This window comes from Dioscorea cayenensis, chromosome 5 (genome assembly GCF_009730915.1).
Source record: "Dioscorea cayenensis subsp. rotundata cultivar TDr96_F1 chromosome 5, TDr96_F1_v2_PseudoChromosome.rev07_lg8_w22 25.fasta, whole genome shotgun sequence".
NCBI classification, from domain to species: Eukaryota; Viridiplantae; Streptophyta; class Magnoliopsida; order Dioscoreales; family Dioscoreaceae; genus Dioscorea; species Dioscorea cayenensis.
This window is the reverse complement of record NC_052475.1, coordinates 23,186,908-23,208,621: the sequence shown is the minus strand read 5'-3', so window position 1 is coordinate 23,208,621 and position 21,714 is coordinate 23,186,908. Positions and strand designations below refer to the sequence as shown.

Sequence of the window (21,714 nt, the reverse complement as noted above, 5' to 3'; positions counted from 1 at the left end):
TTAACTCCTTCTTTTGGGCAGGCATTCGCCCAATCTTACCTACCTTTTGATTTTGCACTTCCAAAAATGTGAGAAATGGAGACTCTACATTGTTGTGGTTTGACAACTGGGTCAGGGGTAGAGCTTTAAAAGACATTTGGGTCAACCTCTTTAATGACTATAACTTTCCCTGGATAACCATCAGACAATTCACCCAAAATGTTTTTTCCGTAGGACTTGTTTTTTCGAACATCAACCTCCTCCGAGATGCTTCCTTTCTTGACTTCCATCACAAACTGTTCAAGTGATCAAGAGGATGTTAAAACTTGGAATCTGGAAAAAAAAATGGAGGTTTCTCAGTTCAATCGTTTTATAAATTCCTTATAGATGGAGGAATTCACAATGCCTTATACCCATCTTTTTGGAAACTAAACTGTCCTAGCAAAATCACTCTCTTATGTTGGCTAGCTTGTGAAAATAGAATCCTAACCATGGATAATCTAGCCAAAAAAAGGCTGCAACACGCAAATTGTGACGGACACCTGTGTTTTATGTCATCGAGCCTCAGAATCGCCAAAGCATCTTCTTTTAAACTATGATTTTACAGATAGGATTTGGGCTTTCTTTAAACAAATCTTAAATTTACAATCTCATTCAAAAGTTATGTCTGAGATTTGGTCTTCCTAGATTTCCTCCATAAGGGTTCGACATCAAACCATGTGGGATTTACTGGCCAGGGCAATTTGTTGGAACATTTAATTTGGCTTGAAAGAAACAAGCACATCTTTACTTTTCATGCTTTGACTTCACATTCAGTAATTATTAAAATTATTCACATGTTTTTGGATTGGACTTCTGCAACTAAGGGACCTGCTCCAAGTTCTGGTGGACTCCACTCAAAAGTTGAAGCATTCACTAGTCTTCCTAAATGTGGGGCCATAGGGAAACTCCAACGTCACCGAGTAGTCACCTTGAGTTTTCACGGACGTTTTTAGTAGTCTGAGTAGATCTTTATTACCTTCTGGTGAACACTTTCTGCTCAGCTGTGTTTTCCCCTTCTTTTCTTTTTTGTGTGTCTCTATTGGTTTTATTGTTCCTTTTTTTTTGGGAAGAGGAGCGGGACGAACCCACTAGAGACCCAATGACGTGCACAAGCCTCAGTGGAACAAGTGGGGACGAGGTCGCGCTCACGTGGGCGCTGGAACCACTCGTACACAACCACTATTCATAACTCCCAGAAATGTGCCCTCAGCCGAGAATCAAACTCTCATCACTCGGTGAGAGCTCTATCGCGACCCGTGTACCAATGGACCCAAAAGTCGTTGGCTGGTTTTATTATTTCTTTGGAATTTATCACCTCTGATGACAGACTCTTTTTATGGTTTTCTTGTCATTTATTTTTTGTTGTACTTGTTGTACTTATTTATTTGTTGCTCTTTTTTTAATAAATTTATAATTTATTTATTTTTATCAAAAAAATAAAAAAAAAAAAAAAAAAAAAGATATTTTGCATGCTAGTCTTAACTTAACATGTTGCTTTTGGGACTTATCATTCATGCTTTTTTTCCAAATCTTTTGTACTAGTCATCTTTTTCTTTTCTTTTTTTTTTCCTTTTTTGAAAACTACTAGTCATCTTTTCTTTTTCTTCAATAATTATGGTTTATCTATTTTTTTAAAAAAACTATTTATTCATTTGTTTTTAACAAAGGTTGATCTACTTTAGTTTTTAAAAAAAAGCAGACACACTTGATTGTTTTTAATGAATCGTTTCTTCGTATTATACCAAAACAATTCTAGTTTTTCACGTGGGGAAAGGTGGAGGAACTGACACCCTCTTCGGTTGACGATACATATGCATGCTCATGAAATGGTGACTTTTGTTATTAATGTATACTGTACTTTGCTTTTTCTACTGCCCAAGTCTAAGTCGTGAAAGGGAATGGTGATGTCGTCTTCTAATGAACAGGTTTCAGAAAGGACTTCTTGTTTTGACTTCTAAAAGTTTGGTGCGGCTTTTGAACAACTTGAAGAGCACAAGTTGGTTTGCCTTTAATCTCCAACAAGGTATTGAAGATTATCACACTTTGGATGTCATTTTCTTTTATGCTCTTTGGATTTCAGCTTCTCAAACCTTAAAAATTGTTGCGAATCAATGCATACTTGCACTTTGCTCTCATCAGGGTTTTTGATATTTAGTATTCCTCTACTCTTGAAGTTGAAATTATACACTTTCTTTTACTTTTGAAAAAAACAAATAATCATAAGTTGAGGAAGATCAAAACTTTCATTTCACGAGATATCAAATATGCTCTTGATGCAGTGATAAAACAGGGAAGAATTTGTCGGAAGAAGTCATCAATGGATATCGTTGCAAGTAAGGCTTAATCTATCTATTTGCAATGCACTTGTTTGCTCATGTTTTTATTCACATCTTATTGTTCTTTCAATTTGTTTCTTGTTAGGTGTTGGGAAAGCAATTTATAGTCTAGAAAGTATCTTGGACTCTTCGAATTTCATGAACAATCTCTTTGTGTCCATCAATGTAATCTCCTCTGTTGTTCTTTTTGTTCACCTTGTTTGTAAGATATCATCAAGGATGATCCCTGGGCAGTCTCTTTTCTGCTTCAATTCATGGTTGAGAGTATCCTCTGCAGTATATAATGGATGTTTGGGATCGGTTTATCTTGGGCTGGTGTTGTGGATGTTTGTGGAGGAGCGTGAGAATTATAGACCATTGTTGGTTTTGTTCTCTCAAGGACAAACAATGGTTCTCATTGTACTTGTTCTGACAATTAGATCTAGTGTTCTTGGTTGTGTGTTTGCTAAAATTTGGTCAGGAATTGTGGCAATATCTTCAGCAATTCTTTGCATTTATTCTACTTCAGTCATAATGGCAGAGAAGGAAACCTGGATTGAATTTTTCCTGGATCTTTTACCTTTACCAGGAGTCATGGCGTTGCTGATTTGTACCTTCACAAGCTCAACCAGCGCAGAAGAGGACGGAAACATCGGCAATGGTCCTTATCAGACTTTGCCTGATGAAGATGTTACTGTTACTGTTACTCCTTTTGCAAATGCAGGAATCTTCAGTAAAATGTCATTTTGGTGGCTGAATTCTTTGATGAAGAAGGGATGTGAGAGACCTTTAGAGGAAAAAGACATCCCATTGTTGCGTGAACATGATAGAGCAGAGAGTTGCTATAATGAGTTCATGGAGCGGTGGAACAAACGCAAACAAACCAAATCTTCGGCTTCGCCAAGTTATTTATGGACAATTGTCTCTTGTCATAAACATGACATCTTTATCTCTGGTTTCTTTGCTTTACTGAAGATACTGACTACATCTGCTGGCCCTGTGTTGCTTAACGCCTTCATCAATGTGGCATCAGGGAATCAATCTTTCAAGTATGAAGGTTACGTATTGGCCTTGGGGATGTTCATTGCAAAGATTGTAGAATCTATATCACAGAGAACGTGGTATTTCAGAACAAGATTGTTGGGTTTAAAAGTTAAATCCTTGTTATCTGCAGCTATATATCAGAAACAATTAAGACTGTCTAATTCTGCAAAGTTGATCCATTCATCGGGCGAGATCATGAACTATGTCACCGTTGATGCTTATAGGATTGGAGAATTTCCATTCTGGTTTCATCAAACGTGGACAACAAGCCTCCAAATCTGCATTGCTTTGATAATTCTCTACGATGCTGTTGGTCTTGCAACAATAGCAGCGTTTGCTGTTATCATACTCACTGTGCTTTGCAATACTCCTCTTGCTAAGATGCAACATAAGTTTCAGACAGAACTCATGGAAGCTCAGGATGAGAGGTTGAAGGCCATGTCAGAGTCTCTGGTGAATATGAAAGTTCTGAAGCTTTATGCTTGGGAAACTCATTTCAAGATAGTAATTGAAGGTTTGAGATCAATGGAATGTAGATGGCTTTCTGCATTTCAACTCAGAAGAGCATATAATACTTTTCTCTTTTGGTCATCTCCAGTGCTGGTATCAGCTGCTACCTTTCTGAGTTGCTATCTTCTTCATGTTCCTCTTAATCCAAGCAATGTCTTCACGTTTGTCGCGACAGTGCGCCTTCTTCAAGAACCAGTGAGAGCAATTCCTGAAGTTATTGGAGTTGTGATTCAAGCAAAGGTTGCATTTTCAAGAATTGTCAGCTTTCTTGATGCTCCTGAACTAGATAATGGATATGCTAAGAAATGTGTCTCAGAACTCAAGCAACCAATAATCATCAATTCATGTGGGTTTTCTTGGGATGGCGATGTGTCAAAGCAAACACTTAAAAATATAAACCTAGAAGTTTATCCTGGGGAGAAGGTTGCAATCTGCGGTGAGGTCGGCTCGGGAAAATCAACACTATTAGCAGCAATTCTTGGTGAGATTCCAAAAGTGAATGGTGACGTAAGTTTCTTTTCCTATTTTTTGGTTAAAGTTTTGCTCCTTATTGCCATTTTTTCAAAATATCACTGAAAATTTGTGTTTGCTTAAAATGCAGATTCAGGTTTGTGGAAATATTGCATATGTTTCTCAGACTGCCTGGATTCAGACAGGTACTGTTCGAGACAATATCTTGTTTGGGTCTCCAATGGACAGTCACAGATACAAAGAAACACTTGAGATGTGCTCTCTAGTGAAGGATATTGAAATGCTGCCATTTGGTGATCTTACTGAGATTGGAGAAAGAGGAGTGAATCTAAGTGGTGGCCAAAAACAAAGAATTCAGCTTGCTAGAGCATTATACCAAAATGCGGAAATGTATCTGTTGGATGATCCATTCAGTGCAGTTGATGCTCATACTGCTAGCAGCTTATTTAATGTACATGAGATTTGTTCAATTGCATTGATAGTTTGTTTATCTGATCATCTGAATTGGTCTGATATCTTAAATACCTTTTTTCCCAGGATTATGTCATGGGAGCTTTGTCAACGAAGACAGTACTGTTGGTGACTCACCAAGTGGACTTCCTTCCTGCATTTAACTGTATCTTGGTTAGTCCTCATTCAATACCAATTAAAGATTATTACGCTACATGTTCGGTGCTATTTATTCCAAGTTATGTAATCTTCAATTCTTTTGATAGTTGTTATCGGACGGAGAAATTGTTCGCATTGCTCCTTACAAGGAGCTGTTGGCTTCTTGCAAGGAATTTCAAGGCCTGGTTAATGCTCACAAAGAAACAGTTAGCACTGAGAGTCTTGAAAAGGTTGCTTCTCAGAAAGCAAATAGGAGTTCAAAGGGAGAAATCAAGCATTGTTTCAATGGTTATCAGCAGAATTCAGAAAAAGAATCAGGCTTTGGTCAGTTGATTAAGAAAGAGGAGAAAGAAACAGGAGACACAGGATTGAAGCCATATGTCTTGTATCTGAACCAGAACAAAGGCTTCTTATATGCCTCACTTGCCATTCTTTGTCACATAATATTCCTTGTTGGGCAAATCTTGCAGAATTCATGGATGGCTGCCAATGTTCAGAATCCTCAAGTCAGCACATTGTGGTTGATCTCATTCTACATAGCAATTGGCGTCGTTAATGCAATATTCCTGTTCATCAGAGCAGTGTTTATTGCAGTTCTCGGTCTCCTGTCATCAATATCTTTGTTTTCTCGGTTACTGAATTCACTCTTCCAGGCACCTATGTCATTCTTTGACTCAACTCCTTTGGGGAGGATACTTAGTCGGGTACGGAACTATTAATCCAGAAAAACCAATCAACATGCTAACTGCATTCTTATCTTGAATTCTTTGCTCAAAAACAGGTCTCTTCAGATTTGAGCATTATTGATCTTGATGTACCATTCAGCCTCATCTTAAGCATCTGTGCCACCTTGAATGCATTCAGCATCCTTTGTGTATTAGCTAGTGTTACTCCACAAATCTTGTTTGTCACCATACCACTGCTATTTTTAACAATCAAATTGCAGGTAAAAACTTATGTCTAGATTCTCTACTGCATTCCAAGGTAATTAATTTGGTCATTTATGGTCTTATTTGTATGTTTCAGAGGTACTATGCGGCTTCTGCAAAGGAGTTGATGAGAATCAATGGCACAACTAAATCACTAGTTGCCAATCATCTTGCTGAATCTCTTTCAGGATCTATGACGATAAGAGCTTTCAAAGGAGAGGATAGATTCTTTGTTAAATGTTTAGAACTCATTGACAAGAATGCAAGTCCATTCTTCCTTAATTTTGCATCCACTGAATGGTTAATCCAACGTTTAGAGGTCATAAGTGCCGCTGTTCTTTCTTCATCAGCACTCATAATGGTTTTACTTCCCCAAGGGACTTTAAGTTCAGGATTAGTGGGCATGGCTTTATCTTATGGTCTCACACTGAACCTGTCCCTGGCGTACTCGATTCAAAGCCTATGCACTCTGGCAAACTACATCATATCAGTTGAAAGATTGAGTCAGTACATGAATGTTCTAGGTGAGGCTCCAGCAGTAATTGATGAAAACAAGCCTGCACTAAATTGGCCGTCTGTTGGTAGAGTGGAGCTTCACGATCTCAAGGTATCTTCAGTGCATCATATTGAATGTCGATGTTTGTTTCTGTGGTTTTGATGCTACTGAAATTGTCTTTGTTGATTCAGATAAAGTATAGACCAGACACTCCACTTGTGCTACAAGGGATCAGTTGCACATTTGAAGGTGGGCACAAGATTGGAATAGTTGGTAGGACTGGAAGTGGCAAGACAACTCTCATAAGCGCATTGTTCAGGCTTGTAGAGCCAGCGGGTGGGAAGATAATAATAGACGGGATCAATATCTCGAGCATCGGACTCCATGACTTGCGGTCTCAGTTAGGAATCATTCCTCAAGATCCAACACTCTTCATGGGCTCAGTGAGATACAATTTGGATCCTTTAGGACAACACACAGATGCAGAGATATGGGAGGTATTGTTCCTTTTATTTCTGTATCTCTAATGCGCAAGTACTTATTTTCGTGCATTATGATTTTGAAGGTGCTCGATAAATGCCAACTCCGAGAAGTTGTTCAAAGAGAAAGAGCAGGGCTTGGATTCAATAGGTTTTGATTAACACTAAGCTTAATCTCTATGGTTGATGATTTTTTCAAAGTGATTTATTGTTCTTGACATTGCTTTGCAGTTGTTGAGGATGGATCTAATTGGAGCATGGGCCAACGCCAGTTGTTCTGTTTAGGACGTGCATTAATGCGGCAAAGCAAAATTCTTGTACTTGATGAAGCCACGGCATCGATCGACAATGCGACGGATGCAATCCTTCAAAAGACAATTAGAACAGAGTTTGAACAGTCTACTGTCATTACAGTTGCTCATAGAATCCCTACTGTGATTGACTGTACACTGGTGCTTGCTATAAGTGATGGTAAGCGTACGTTGTAGTTAATTTTCTTTTTTGCTGTCATTGGTCTGTATGAAAATCCTTCTTTTGCTTAAATTCAGGAAAATTGGTGGAGTATGATGAACCAATGAAACTAATGAAAACAGAGGGATCGTTGTTTGGGGAGTTAGTGAAGGAGTACTGGTCTCATTCCCCAAATGCAAACTGAATTTATGTATTTGTGCATTATGTATCTGGAGATGAGTCGACCTCGGAATTCAAAAAGGACTATGTACGTCCGCAATTTATTTGATGTAAAACCAAAGTGCGTAAAAATGGAGATAACTTTATTTTTTGAAAAAAAGTGGATAAACCATTAATTTATTTATAAAAAAAAACAGACAAACAGGCAAACAAACAAACAAAGAAAAGCCCAGAAGAAATTACAGAAGCCAATGGTTCTCACTAGGGGTGAAGCACACTTAAGGAAAGGAAGAAACAAGCGAAAATACAAAGCAAAGGAAAGAAAAACAGTTAGGCTAGCGAAGTCCATCGTCTGGTGTCTCAAGTCTGACCAAACTGTCTGAAGTAGTCACCTACTCTCTATTTGGCTCGTGAATCATATTGCCGGTATTGGATGAAACTCTAGTGCTCATGAAATCCAAGGAGCGCTTAATCTTCTGTGAAGCTTCAGTTGACAAGTGTTGGTGTGGATCTGTGGCTGATGAAAACCAAGAAAAAAGCATATTAGCAATTTTAAAAATAAAAGTAATTAAATGAAAGATTCGATTATTTCTTTCCAGCTAAATATTCTAGATTATGGCTCTAGAGATGAGATCCTAGAGCTGTAGATGACTTGAATCTAAAGATGGTAACCAGGCGGTCTAGATCTTATAAACTCTTGGAGGTGGGGAATGAAGATCTAGAAGCTAAAGAAAAAAACCTCAGATCCTTTCTGAATAAGCACAATTAAGAAAAAGATGTTCTACTGTTTCAGAATCCTTGTGACAGAGAACACATGTATCTATTGCACGTTGAAAGTTGCAACCTTTTTTGAAGAGGTTCGTGAATGTAAGAATTTTGTTATCCCACACTAACCAACTGAATAAGGAGATTTTACTTGGGCATCATATTTTCCAAAAATGTGCGTACAAAGGGCTATGAACCCATCCATTTATGAGAAAATTGTAGAAGGATTTTGTTGTGAATGTCCTATTTTTTCCTGGCGTCTAGTTATAGATATCATCCTTGTCATTGGCACAATCTGGTAGTGAAGCCAAAAGTGGCGAAATATCAGTTGAGGTAGCTGTTTTGAAAAAGCCTCTCTGAATAGGCAAAGTTGTGGGAGAATTGTCTGATTGTTATCTAGGGATAGATGTTATCATTGTATAGATCATGCTAGATGTCTTTAGGGGCTCTCCCATTATTCCACCTATCAAACCAAAAATAAGTGGAATTGCCATTTCTAATAGTCTCAGACATACAAGAAGGAAATGAAGACAGTATAGAATTAACTCTTGCCCAGAAGAATGACTTGTTTTTTGGTGGAGTGTGGAAAATAACTCCATGAGAGTTTCTTAATAAGTAATTTGAGTTTAAAATTTTAACCCAGAAACTTGCTGGGTTAGAGATGATCTTCCACCACCATTTCCCCAGCATTTCTCTATTAAAATGTTAGAGATTAAGAATTCCCCAGCCTCCCATTATTTTGGGTCTGCAAATTCTGTTCCAAGCCACCAATCGAATTCCTTTCGAGTCCAAATCTGGACCTTTCCAAATAAAGTCCCTTCAAATCTTATCAATTTCTGTTATCACTCAAATTGGAAGTTTGAAGACCGACATGCACTAGACTGGCATTGCGGATGGAACCAAGTTAAGAAGAGTAAGTCGACCTCCCAGAGAAAGATATGTTGCTTTCCAGGGTGTAAGTCTAGATCGAACCATTCCAAATTTCCAATAAGTTGCAACCAATCTTGACGTCTTGGTCACCTTCCCGATAGTGGGACCCCAAGTAAGAGATGGGTAAGTGATTTATGGAGCAATTAAGGATCGTGGTAGAAGCTAGGGCTAGATGAAAGCCAAAATTTATTGAATAAAGACAACTTTTTGAAAAATTGATGGAAAGACCTGAGAATCCTTCAAAGAGGTAGAGTATCAATTTGATTATATGAAGATCCTCATGGCCACCTGCTGAGAAAATGATTAAATTATCTGCATATTGTAAATGGAAGAGGTTCTCAACTTGGTCCAATTGTACACCAATTAAGACTTTTGATCTGAGAGGATGGTTGAATATTGCACTCAGTGTATCTGCTGCTAGTGCAAAAAGTAGAGGGGAAATAGGGTCTCTTTCTCTCAGTCCTCTTCTGCATCGAATGTATCTTTTTCTTGTTCAATCAACTTGTTATATGTTGAGACCAAAAACAATATTTGCTAAGAGAAATAAAATAATAACTTTCAGGGGCATATGGTTGACTCATAACTAGTAAGGTGGCTTGTATTGACACCATGGGTTAAAGGGGGGCACAGGCCGGGCCCGACCCGACCAACAGTCTTATAGTTAGGGGTGCAATCGATCGAGTTTGAGAGGAGCAGCAAGCTACTCGAGCTCGAGCTCTGTTGAAACTTGATGCTCGATACTCAACTAGAACTAGATTGAGTTTTGTTTTTATAACTCGAGCTCAACTTAATACATAAATCGAGCTACTCAATCGAGCTCTCTCGATTAAGCTTGATAAAGGCTAATAATAAACTCGGTTTAATTAGAAAATATTTTTATACTCGAACTAAAGCTCAAATTCAATTATATATATATATATATATATAACAAACTAATATAATACACACACACACACACACACACACACAAATTCAACTACTCAATTAAGCTTGCAAGCACTCGAGTCAAGTATTAAGATGCTCGAACTCGGCTCACTCAACTACTCGAGCTCGAGCTCGACTCAACCATAAGCAAGTCGAGTTCAAACTTGAGTAGCCTGAGAGTAAATGTATAGTGTATACAGTATAATTTAAACCCCTACGTATAGTGTGTTAACCGGGCCCATCGACTAAATGTCAATAACATACGATTTATGTATTAATTATATTTTTTTTTTGTAAAGAAGCACTCTTAATAAACTATTTATATGTGGGTTGGTTAAAGTAGCGGTGTTAAAATTCATAACAATATGCTTATGTCTCAAGTTCAATCCTTGCTAACGAACGTTTTGTTTTTTTTGTTTTTTAATTATTACAAAAATCATATATTATTAAAAAAATTTAGATAATTTTAAATAAACCATAATAATTAAAAACTTTTAAAGTTGCTAATTTATTTTGTTAAATGCTCATTATTAAGTGTTGTTGGCAATGTTTTCAAAACCAATATTATTTGATATGGGATTAAATTTTATATTATTAGAAAAATATTTAAGATAATTTTAAATAAATCGCAATAATTAAAAACTTTTAAAGTTGCTAATTTATTTTGTTAAGTGCCCATTATTAAATGTTGTTGGTAATGTTTTCAAAACCAATATTACTTGATATGGGATTAAATTTTAAGTTCTTCGAGAACCATTTTATGGTATATCACATCAATGAAATTATGTTGTTTTATATAATAATATTTTTTTATAAATAATTTGATATAAATTATGTTTTGTTTAAGTAATTCCAATAATGGAGATGATTAATAAATATAATTGAATGTTGAATATTTTCTCTATGCAAATAACAATTAAAGTAAATAAAATAATATTAAATACAAAATAATTGGATGAAGAGGAGCATATACATAGATTGTAAAGAAAATTGAAAAAAAAAAAAAAATTGTTAGAGATGTGTTTATAGTTTAAGTTTTATTGTTCTACAAGAAAGACCAAGGGTCTAGTGGTTAGCTTGTTGCAAAAGGTTGAATGTGGTCTTTAAATCGATTCTTGGTGGGTTTATTCATAAAATTTTTGAAAAGGTGGATAAACCACTCGATTAAAAATAAAGAAAAGATACTAAAGCGATCAACAATACACCGCCACTAGGCAGGACAAGAGGAGGCTACAACAAAACCAAGAACCACAAGAAGTGGAACCGCAAAGAAGACACAACAAAAAACAACAAAACGAGGCAACACAGCTGCCTCCAACTCTCCTCCCCACCGTTACCCCCTAACCAGTGTGCAAATCACGACCACCCTCCAGTATCGGTACATCCCCTGAGCCCTCCACCGACGTATTGTGAAACTCCAAGCTCTGTCTGATAGTCGACGAGTGCTCCTCCAATTTTGATGTAGGACCCTCAGCAGCTGTAGAAATCCAAGTTAATAACATTCGGTCAATCTTTAGGATAAGAGCATGTGCATAGACAACAGTAGCATTAAACATGTAATCATTTCTAGCCAGCCAAATGTTCCACACAATCGACTTCACCACTAAGTCCCCAATATCCCTACAATCAGGTCTGACCGAAGATCTCCACCTATCCCAAATCAGGTGCAAGGCACTAGGTGGACCCAGTAGATTGAGTAATCTACCGAAGTACCACCACACCTGCCTTGCCAAAGAGCAATGCAAGAAGAGATGATCAACCGATTCAATCGCAGCATGACATAGGACACAGGTAGCCATAGGAAGCCGATTACATCCTCTAGACGCCAGTTTCTCCAGAGTGAGGATCCTATCTTTCCAAGCTAACCAGTTGAAAATATTAATTTTCTTCGGACACAATCTCTTCCAGAAGAACTTTGCCAATGGACAAACGCAGTCCCCCATCATTAAGAAAAGAGTAGAAGGATATGGTGGCTTATCAAAGAGTAAAAGTTTCTCTTTTACTTTAAAGATAGGGAAAAGTGACAGAATCCCAAAGATGGAATGACCAAGAAAACTCTTACGAGCCAAAGCTATGGTGGCTTATCAACCCAGTAGGCACTAATTAACTCTACCATATGCGAAATGGGGTAATGAAAATCCTCCACATTTACACTCAAAAAATTTGCAAAAACCATAATGAACTAATAAATCCCCTCTGCAATGCATTCATGGAAAGAGGAATATAATTCCTCACCCATTGGGCTATTTAAACAATACAGTAAACATTACCCAAACTAAAAACAATAGATAAACAGTGGTGCTACAGTACTACAATATAGGATTCGACCCTATGCCTATCACGCGCCAATCCACTACCCACTTGACTGGCCACTGCAACTAACAAATTGTTCATTAATCCACAGCACTGCAGAGCAGTTTGTACGTCCATTTAGCTTATATGCAAGTTTTGAAAATAAATCCATAATATATATATATATATATCCAGTAACCAGTGGTTCTGAAAAGAATTACACTCTGTTGAACCTGTCTCATCTTTATGTAATTTGTTCATTAATCATAAGTGTATGGACAAACTAACAAAGTGTTCGTACCGTTGAAAAATTGAAAGATTAATGAACTCTGGCATATGTTTTACACATGCATATGGTTGAGTACATGAACAACTAATGAATAGCGAGCTATACACAGATTGTTTTGACTTTTCATCTGTGCATGAATCGCTGAGTACAAAAACAATCCAATTAATGAATCTTTACATATGGATTACATATTTTGACTTTTCATTTACCAATACATATATGGGACTAAGTACACGAACAGCTAACTAACTATATAATCGGTATGCATGAATTTTTTTGACTTTTTAATCAGGCAGCTACACCTGTCAGCAACGCATAAATATGTGTCTAGTCTACTGGTCTGTCACAGTTAACCTCCGCAAGCTGGGGTTGATAATGCTAGAGATCAAGCGTGAGTGTTGAGATATTATGTTTGCTATATATGAACACTCGGAGAGTATGATCTCGTAGCTATCACTGAGATTTTCCATTCCTGGCAGAAGCAACTGCCAAAACAAACCACCTGCACAGGCGCTCTTGGCTCGGATCAACTTGTACAACACATTGTAAGCTGTGCGGTAAAATGCCACTTTATCAACTCCATTGCACCCAGCAAACCTGCTGATTTTGCCAAATTCTGTGACCATAAGTGGCTTCCTTAGAACCTCATCTGCCACTTTAGAGTGAGAGTGTATCCAGTCCGTCACAAATTTAAGCTGGGTCTTGTCATCTGCCTGAGGGATCCTGCCAATCAAACCAAATAAAAACCATCTATATGGGATTCATTTTTAAAAAATAACTAACTTGATATAGGCATCAGTAATATATCCTACTTGAAAACAACCACTGGATTGCTGAGCGGCTTATTACTATATTGTCTTGTTTTTAAGTTATGTTGTAAATGAAATAGCATCGTTGATAGTACGTACCATGAAGGATATAGGTGAATAGTGGCGAAGTCAATTGCATGGACCTGGTTGTTGGATATAAAATCAGTGCCAACATTACGAGAGGAGGCAAACGAGTCATGTTGGATGGCCTCCTGGTCATGATCCAGCCCACCATAGAAGCCTTCCAAGCCCACTTCCAACAAGTGCTCACCATCAATGGCTTTGACAAACGGGGCCATCTCTTCAATCCAAGCCTGCATGGTTCGCCCGGACAGGTCGCTCTTGCACCGACCCTCGTTGATCAGCTCCCACGCCATGATTGTTGGATCATCTTTATATACCACCCCTGTCTTCGTGTTGTTTCTTAGGAGAATCGTCTGTGTTCAATTAAAACGAATTATACATTAGATTTATAAGATTGATTTTTTTTCTTTTTGAATAATAGGCGACATGTGTCCTCTTTTATGAATATAAAGATTGAATTTTATTTTTAAGTCATAATTATTATTTTTTTTTTTTGAAAAAAATTGGATAAACCACATGTATTAATATGCATTAATAAAAAACATCCAACAGACCCACAATAAAAACTGGCAATAGACCCACAACAAAGTGGATAATTATTTCATTTTCAAGTAATAATTATTAACTATACATTTGTAAATATATTATTATTATTATTATTATTATTATTATTATTATTATTATTACAAAGACAATAAGTACAGTTAAAAGGGCAAGTATGTACGGAGGTGCACTAGTTATGATGGTTTAACAATTCCTAAAACATTTTCATGTGGGGCGAGCTAACATGTGAGGTAGTAAAAATTTGTCATATAAGCTCAAAATAATGTACCAAGGACTATAACCACACAATGATAAATTCCTCTACTATGCAACTTTCAAAGGGTGGAAAGATGAAAGAGTAGAGATTACGGAAGACCAGCACTAGATTTAATATATAGTAAATAAAAAGTACTCTGTTGTATTAGGCACACAATAAATTAATAGTGTGTAAACCGACTGATAAATAGTACTGTAAGAGCAAAATTTCAAACCACCCTTTTTTTTTTTGGGAAAAAGGAGCGGGGCGAATCCACTAGAGACCCAGGGACGTGCACAAGTCTCGATGGAACAAGTGGGGACGGGGCCGCGCTCACGTGGGCGCTGAAACCACCCGTACACAATTACTATTCACAACTCCCAGAAATGTGCTCTCAGCTGAAACCACCCTTTTTGACTACTTTGCAGTGAGTTATCACTAACTTGCAGGTGTATGAACAGTGAACCAACATATAAACAGGGCAGTCAGCAAACATGGCCACATGTAACCAGCATATAAACAAACCTTGCATGCCATGTTTGCCATTTGTGTACTGTATGTATATGTAACTATATATATCATCAATAACTGTATGTATATATATTATTGTTAATTTTTTATTATGATTATTACCTTGACATGATTTTTGTAAAATGTCTTGACGCGAAAGTTTGTGTAAAATTCATCATAAGAGGTCAAGTTCTCCCCTTGCTGTATTGCCCATTCAACGTACTGTCTCTTTCCTCCTAGAGACTTGAAGTTATCAACCAAGCTCAATATCAAACGAATTCCATATTTCTTAGCCTCAGAAATCACAAAATCCAAGCCCTGCATGCAGGTATATACATACATGCATATGTAAATACGTATCATCATCATCAGAGAATTAATATAATCAAATAAATAATTTCATTCACATCTAAAAACTACCATATATAATTCCGTGATATTTACGTAATTACGTATCATCATCAGAGTGTAATGTGTGCATGTGTTGGTGTGGTATCATACCTTGAATATGTCCTCATCGTAGACGCCCGGAGAAGATTGCAAAGGTCGATATCCGCCATCATTGAAAGCCCAGGTTCTGACGACGGTCATTCCGTAGGAGGAGGCCTGGTGGAAAACAGTTGATACTTTGTCCATCTCCGACGTCTTCGAAGCTTTCAACATAAGCCAGTAAGCATTGAATCCATTAGCGTAGAATGGCTCTCCATTCACCACAAAACTAGTGCCATCAGTCTTTACAAAATCAGACACAGCTCCGCCTGCATGCTCTATTATTGACGCAACCAAAGCCAAAACCCACAACAGAGCACACACAACTTGTTTCGCTGCCATCTCCAAAAGAAATTAAATAATCCTAAAGAGAAAGTAATTAACCCTATCAACTAATTAATTGTCTGGGACTTTGGAGGACATACATACATACATATATATATATATATATAGTACTGGTGCAGAATGGATAGATAGATTCTTCTAAGTGGTTGGGGATTGCTTGCCTCCATGGGTTTCCTTCGTTTTCTAAATAGACGTGATCTTTCGGTTCTTTGTTTACTTCATGGGCTGGTAATCCCATTTTTGTCGGTCAGACTCAAGGATGAGTTGTAGGGCAGAGAAGGCCGTTGGTTGTAGTGCAATTTCTTGGCAGAACAAGGTTGGTCATGATGAAAGAAAGTCAAAGCAGAAGATTAGTTGACAGGTATATGGTAGCACACATATTCTTTACAAATCATGCAATATGGTTAATTCCATGAAAACACGGTTGATTAATCGCTAAGAATTTTAGTTAATAAAACCAAAGAGTGTGGGGCCTCTGATCGACCTTGGAACCTGCATGCCGCGTTACTGCTGCAGCAACTTTGGACTCACTTGCGTCAATCCTGCAGTATGCTATTGATTCTTTTTTTTTTTTTCTTTTTTTCTTTTTTTCTTTTTTTATTGATTCATTCATAGTCAATTAATATTGGCACAAGTGGGCAGGCAAAACGCTGCACGTCTCGACGTTCTTACCGTGATCGATATGAACAAAAGGAGCATGAGAAGAGAAATCCGCAACGTGCTGTCTAACTCTAAAATACCGGTCAGTCAAACCACATCATCCTTGTGAAATTGTTTTATTTAATCTTTCTGGTAGTTTGGCAGTATATATGACAAATTACAATCAAACTTGATTTGTTAGATTGAAATTATCGAGACCATATCACCAATTTGACATGTTCAATTTCAAACAGGTTTACATTGATCAATATATTAGTATGTTTTCCTAGAAGGCTGATTCAAAGCATGATTAATTACAACGCAAATTTGTTTTGTTTTTTTCTTAAAATTCAGAGAATGATGCTCAGACAAAACTTAATTCAACTAAATAGTATTCCAATTACGGTCAATAAGTCGATGATGAAGTTTTTTTTAAATATAAAATAATAGATAAATTATTTATTTATTCTTGTGGATTGGTTTTGTCCGTATATTTTAGTTTTGTAAATAATATTCCAATTAGGCTCAAACCAAACAAATTTGTTTTGTCCTTCCGTTTGGTATTGTACTATTTTTGTCGTTATCAATGTTGAAGTCATTTATTTATTTATTTATTATTTAAAATTTTATATTGCTCATTAATTACTTTAGTAAGGATATGCTTACCATTTCAAAATCGATATAAAGTTACCTACTTAGATTTTCTCTTGTTTTGAAAAATGTTGATAAACTATGGATCAAATTCTCAATTTATAATCAGGGAGAATAATGAAATACTTTAAAAAAAATGGATAAAACATAATTTAAATACCAATTTTTTTTATTCTAGAAGTGGTGTTACTAAGTTTTTCATCTATATGTAAAAAAAAAAGTATTTTCACAAAAGGCAATTATTGAGGGATTTTGTGAGCATCTATATATTCACAAAAGGCAATTATTGAACCATTGTTTATATATATATAAATGGATAAACCAAAAATTTATTAAAAAAAAGAACCAAGTACAAGACAAAACGACCAATGAAAAAAAAAAAAAACAAAAGCCAACCAAGTTAGGAGGTCATCACTATGGGTAATGAATCACCAAAAACTTGTAAGCTGAACACAAAACAAGCAAGGAAGAAAGCCGCAACTGTAAAGACGAAGACCACCAGAAGGTGACAATGGTCTTCTCTAGCTATCAGAGGAGGAGGGTGGATTCCTCCCAAGTTGATGGTGCAATGGTGGTACTATTCTCAGCTGACCGTGTGCTTAGAAAGTCTAGAGAGCGCTTGAGTTTTTGAACTAAGTCCGAAAGTATATATATTTATATATATGTTGATGTTGTAGGTCCCGTGCTGCAAAATTCTAGGCAAGAAGCAAATGAATAACTTTAACAATAATTGAGAATACATTCTGAAAGTGAAAATTATAAATGTGATTATTTCTTTCAAACTAGATACTCCAGCAAATGGCTTTAGAAGTTAAGCCCCACAAAACTTGCTGCTGATCATCTAAGGGCAGAATTCAAGTAGTCCAAATCTCGGATAGAAAGTGTGCATGTGGGTGTATATTTAAGGTTTGTTCAAAGAACACCCAGATTCTTTTGGAAACTTCACATGGGAGAAAGAGGTGATCGACTGTCTCTAAGTCTTTGTGACATAAAACGCAAGTATCGGTCGCATTTTGTGAATTACAATCTTTTTTGGCTATGTTAACTAAAGTGAGAATTTTATTCTCACTTGCTAAGCAACAGAAGAGAGAAATTTTGCTAGGACAACTAACCCAAAAATCTTTTGGTGATGTGCCCATTCATTTGTAGAGGCGTGTTGCAAATTATATGTTATAAAGTTATATCTAGATCATGCCTCTTGAAGGCTTATGGTGATGAATGTGAAATGCAATTTGATTGAGTACTTGTTCTAATGTGACAACAGAAGAAAACAACGCAGAATACAAAATGGGTAATGGCTATAGATGAAGGAATCAAATTTTATAAGCACTTTCTTTTTTTGGCAAAAAAAACACTGATTCATTGTACTAGAAAGATAAGTTCGAATTGTTTACTTTTATCATCAAATAATGCCTCACAATCATTCATTATGATCCATCATCTTTTTGATTAAAAGTGGATAAACCACTGATTTATTAAAAGAGGAAAAACAGTACAAGGAAGATAATTTATTCCTCAAAATTAATTCTGTATTAACTATATATTTTTTATTGTTAATCATATGTGTTGTTTGCAATATGAAATATAAGTGAAAGTTTACAATTAGTGCACGAATTTTATTCCAATTTTCATTTTGGTCCTTGCCTAAAAAGTTTTAGTTGGTACTTAAACGATACAAAAAATATTCACTTCTATGTGTAATAGATTGTCTTAGTTTTAAATTTTTAATTAACATGATATTTCATACAAGGACCTAACTCCTAAGCAATAGTTTAGTGGGAAAATTAAGCAGACATATATGTGTCATTTAAGAATAAAAAATGAGCTTATTTGTGTGTATATGAGCTATTTACGACGCTTACAACTTCACCTATGAAGACTTCAAATTATTGAACTTTTAGAACAATAGTATTGTCTAAATCAAATTAATCTCACTTTTTCAATGATGGCGGTCTAAAGCAAAAGTAGAACGATTTTTATAGAAAAGTATTGTCTAAATCAAATTAATCTCACTTTTTCAATGATGGCAGTCTAAAGCAAAAGTAGAACAAATTAATCTCACTTTTTCAATGATGGCGGGTCTAAAAGCAAAAAGTAGAACAAATTAATCTCACTTTTTCAATGATGGCAGTCTAAAGTAAAAGTAGAACGATTTTTATAGAAAAGTATTGTCTAAATCAAATTAATCTCACTTTTTAATGCATGTGGTTTATCCACCTTTTTTTTAAAAAGCAAAAAGTAGAACGATTTTTATAGAAAAGTATTTAATTACTCAACCCAAAAATCAATTTTTTTTTCTCCTACTTGCACCAAACAATAAAATCCTCACTATGAAGAACCTAGTTAAGTGTGGGTTTTTGAAAAAGTGGATAAACCACATATTTATTAGAAGAAAAAGCAGATGACAAAAAAATAAAAAGCAGTGCAGGTGGAAGAGTCAACTCTCACCAGGTGGTGAGGAGGAACAAAAGAAGATAAAAGGCAAGTAAAAAGGGCAAACAGGGAAAAGGAACTAAGGAGACGAAAGGTGTCGTCTGACATCTCAGGCCTACTTAGACAAGCAACAGGAACACCTACTCTAGAGCAGCATCGATGTCATGTAGATTCTCTAGCGCTAAGGAAGTTGAGTGAGCGCTTGATTTTCTGAAAAGCTTCATTGAGTGGTTGCTGGTGTCTATCAGCAGCTGTGGGAAACCAAGAGAAAAGCATATTAGCAGTCTTAAATATAATGTTGTAATGCGGTAAAGCATTCAATTGAAATATACGAGAATTTCTTTCAATCCAAATGTTCTACATGATAGCTTGGGAGATGAGGTCCCAGGGAATTCGGTGCTGAGGAGTAAAGAGATGATAACCAGGTGGTCCAGAGTAAGGGGATCGATTGTGGAAGAAAATTAATGTCTAGAGCTTGGGAGAAAAAAACCCAGATGCGTTTAGAAAATTCACAGTTAAGAAAGAGGTGATTCAGGTTTTCAGAAGCATTGTGACAGAGGACGCAGGTATCAGAAATATTATTATTGATGCACCTTTTTTTGAACAGATTTGCAAGAGTAAGTATTTTGCATGTTTTACGCATCTGCAATAAAATTATTAATCACCTATTCACACAAAACTTTTTTCCCAAGTTGAATATGAAGTCAATTTACCTCCATGTTTGGAATCAATTAGTCCTTCATAGGAAAAATTAACAAGTTAGGATGCATCATACATATAGCATCGGATCTTTTCATTCCAACTATTTTTTGATGTATTTAACTTAAAAGAAAACCAACAAGTTTTCAACAACAGTAACCTTATATCATTCAATCATTCATCTAAAAAAAACTAAAAGCAAAAACTTCCCAAAACAAAATAATTTTTAAGTTATTATAATATTATTTTTTATTTAACAAAGTGAACAAGTTAAGCGCCTTATAACCCTTGCACAAGTCCAAGGGCACCTTTTTCACAATTTTTAACAAAATCCAAATTATTTATTTAATGAAAAATAAATCTCGATATTTTTTTATAAGACAATCAAAATTAATTACAAAACATAAATTTAAAAAAAAACAATGATAAAGTATCCAATTAAATTGGTGGTTTATCCACTTTATTTAAATAAAATAAAGTACCCAACATTGTTATGACTATCATCACATTTGATGGACTTTAATCTGTAACATGTTAACATGTAACTATACTTCTCTATATCTCATCTTTATTATTCTTCTACCGCCTTGTAATGATGTTCTTTTTATTCCAATGTAAATGTAATTAACCACTTTATTAAAAAAAATATTGTCATAATTTCCATAACTCTGACTAAAATTAAGAGAAAGAAAAAATAAAAACCTTGACCACTCCCTGACTACTTTATTCGTCTCCCAACTTAAGATTCAAACTTTCCTCTCCAAACTCAAAGATTCAAACGTTCGATTTTTATTACTGGCATGTCTGTAATTTTTTAATATACATATATATATATAGTACACATATTAATACTTTCTTGATATATTTTTTTTATAAAATAAATATGGATAAATTATAATTTTATTGAACCCTCTTAATTTATTGCATCTGGCCTAACATATACATGTATTGTCAATATATATGTACATGTGTTGTCAATATATATGTATTAATGTATATACAAACAAGTGATCACATGCTGGAGCGATCATGAACGGTTGCATCATCGAAAGAAACGACAAAAAGAAAAATAAAAAAAAGGGAAAAAGGTGCCGTGATTCTTCCCCATTAAAAACAAGACTAAGCTTGATAAAAAAAATAATGATAAAAAAAATACTCAATAATTTATGCATGGCAGTTCCCCCAAAATCCCAGTCACATGCCAACACATCCCAAGAACCCTGAACACTGTCAGACATTAATGACAACACATGCAGCACGCCTTTACACCAACCTTTCTTTCCATCAACAAGCCAATTGCATTGCCCTTTTTTTAAAAATTATTAATTTATTTAATTTTATGAATAAATAGAAAAACCAACATTTTGCATTCTTATTTTTAATTTTTTTATAAAAGATAAATTATATGCATTAAAACGCAAAAAAGACAACACAAAAAATCATATAACAATGGAAGCAATGGAAACGGGCAAAGGCCTGTACAGAAAAAAAAAAACTAACAAAATAACAAGGATAAAGTGCACTCAAGCATGGGCCAATAACAATAGAATAA

General features: G+C 35.6%; 2 protein-coding genes and 1 pseudogene across 2 annotated transcripts; 1 reads left to right on the top strand and 2 right to left on the bottom strand.

Moving 5' to 3' along the window:
- Positions 1-1,927: 1,927 nt before the first annotated feature.
- On the top strand, positions 1,928-7,659 carry LOC120260823 (annotated as a pseudogene).
- Positions 7,660-11,463: 3,804 nt separating this feature from the next.
- Positions 11,464-12,066, bottom strand: LOC120260129. Its single transcript, XM_039267569.1, has one exon. The coding sequence runs from the start codon at positions 12,064-12,066 to the stop codon at positions 11,464-11,466; it is 603 nt and encodes a 200-aa protein (XP_039123503.1).
- A 624-nt stretch (positions 12,067-12,690) lies between these two features.
- On the bottom strand, positions 12,691-15,889 carry LOC120260826 (putative mannan endo-1,4-beta-mannosidase 9). Its single transcript, XM_039268394.1, has 4 exons — positions 15,408-15,889; positions 15,030-15,224; positions 13,613-13,950; positions 12,691-13,427 (listed from the first exon to the last, which is right to left on the bottom strand). Exons 1-4 carry the CDS (start codon positions 15,735-15,737, stop codon positions 13,037-13,039), a joined length of 1,254 nt encoding a protein of 417 aa, XP_039124328.1. The 5' UTR covers positions 15,738-15,889; the 3' UTR covers positions 12,691-13,036.
- Positions 15,890-21,714: the final 5,825 nt, after the last annotated feature.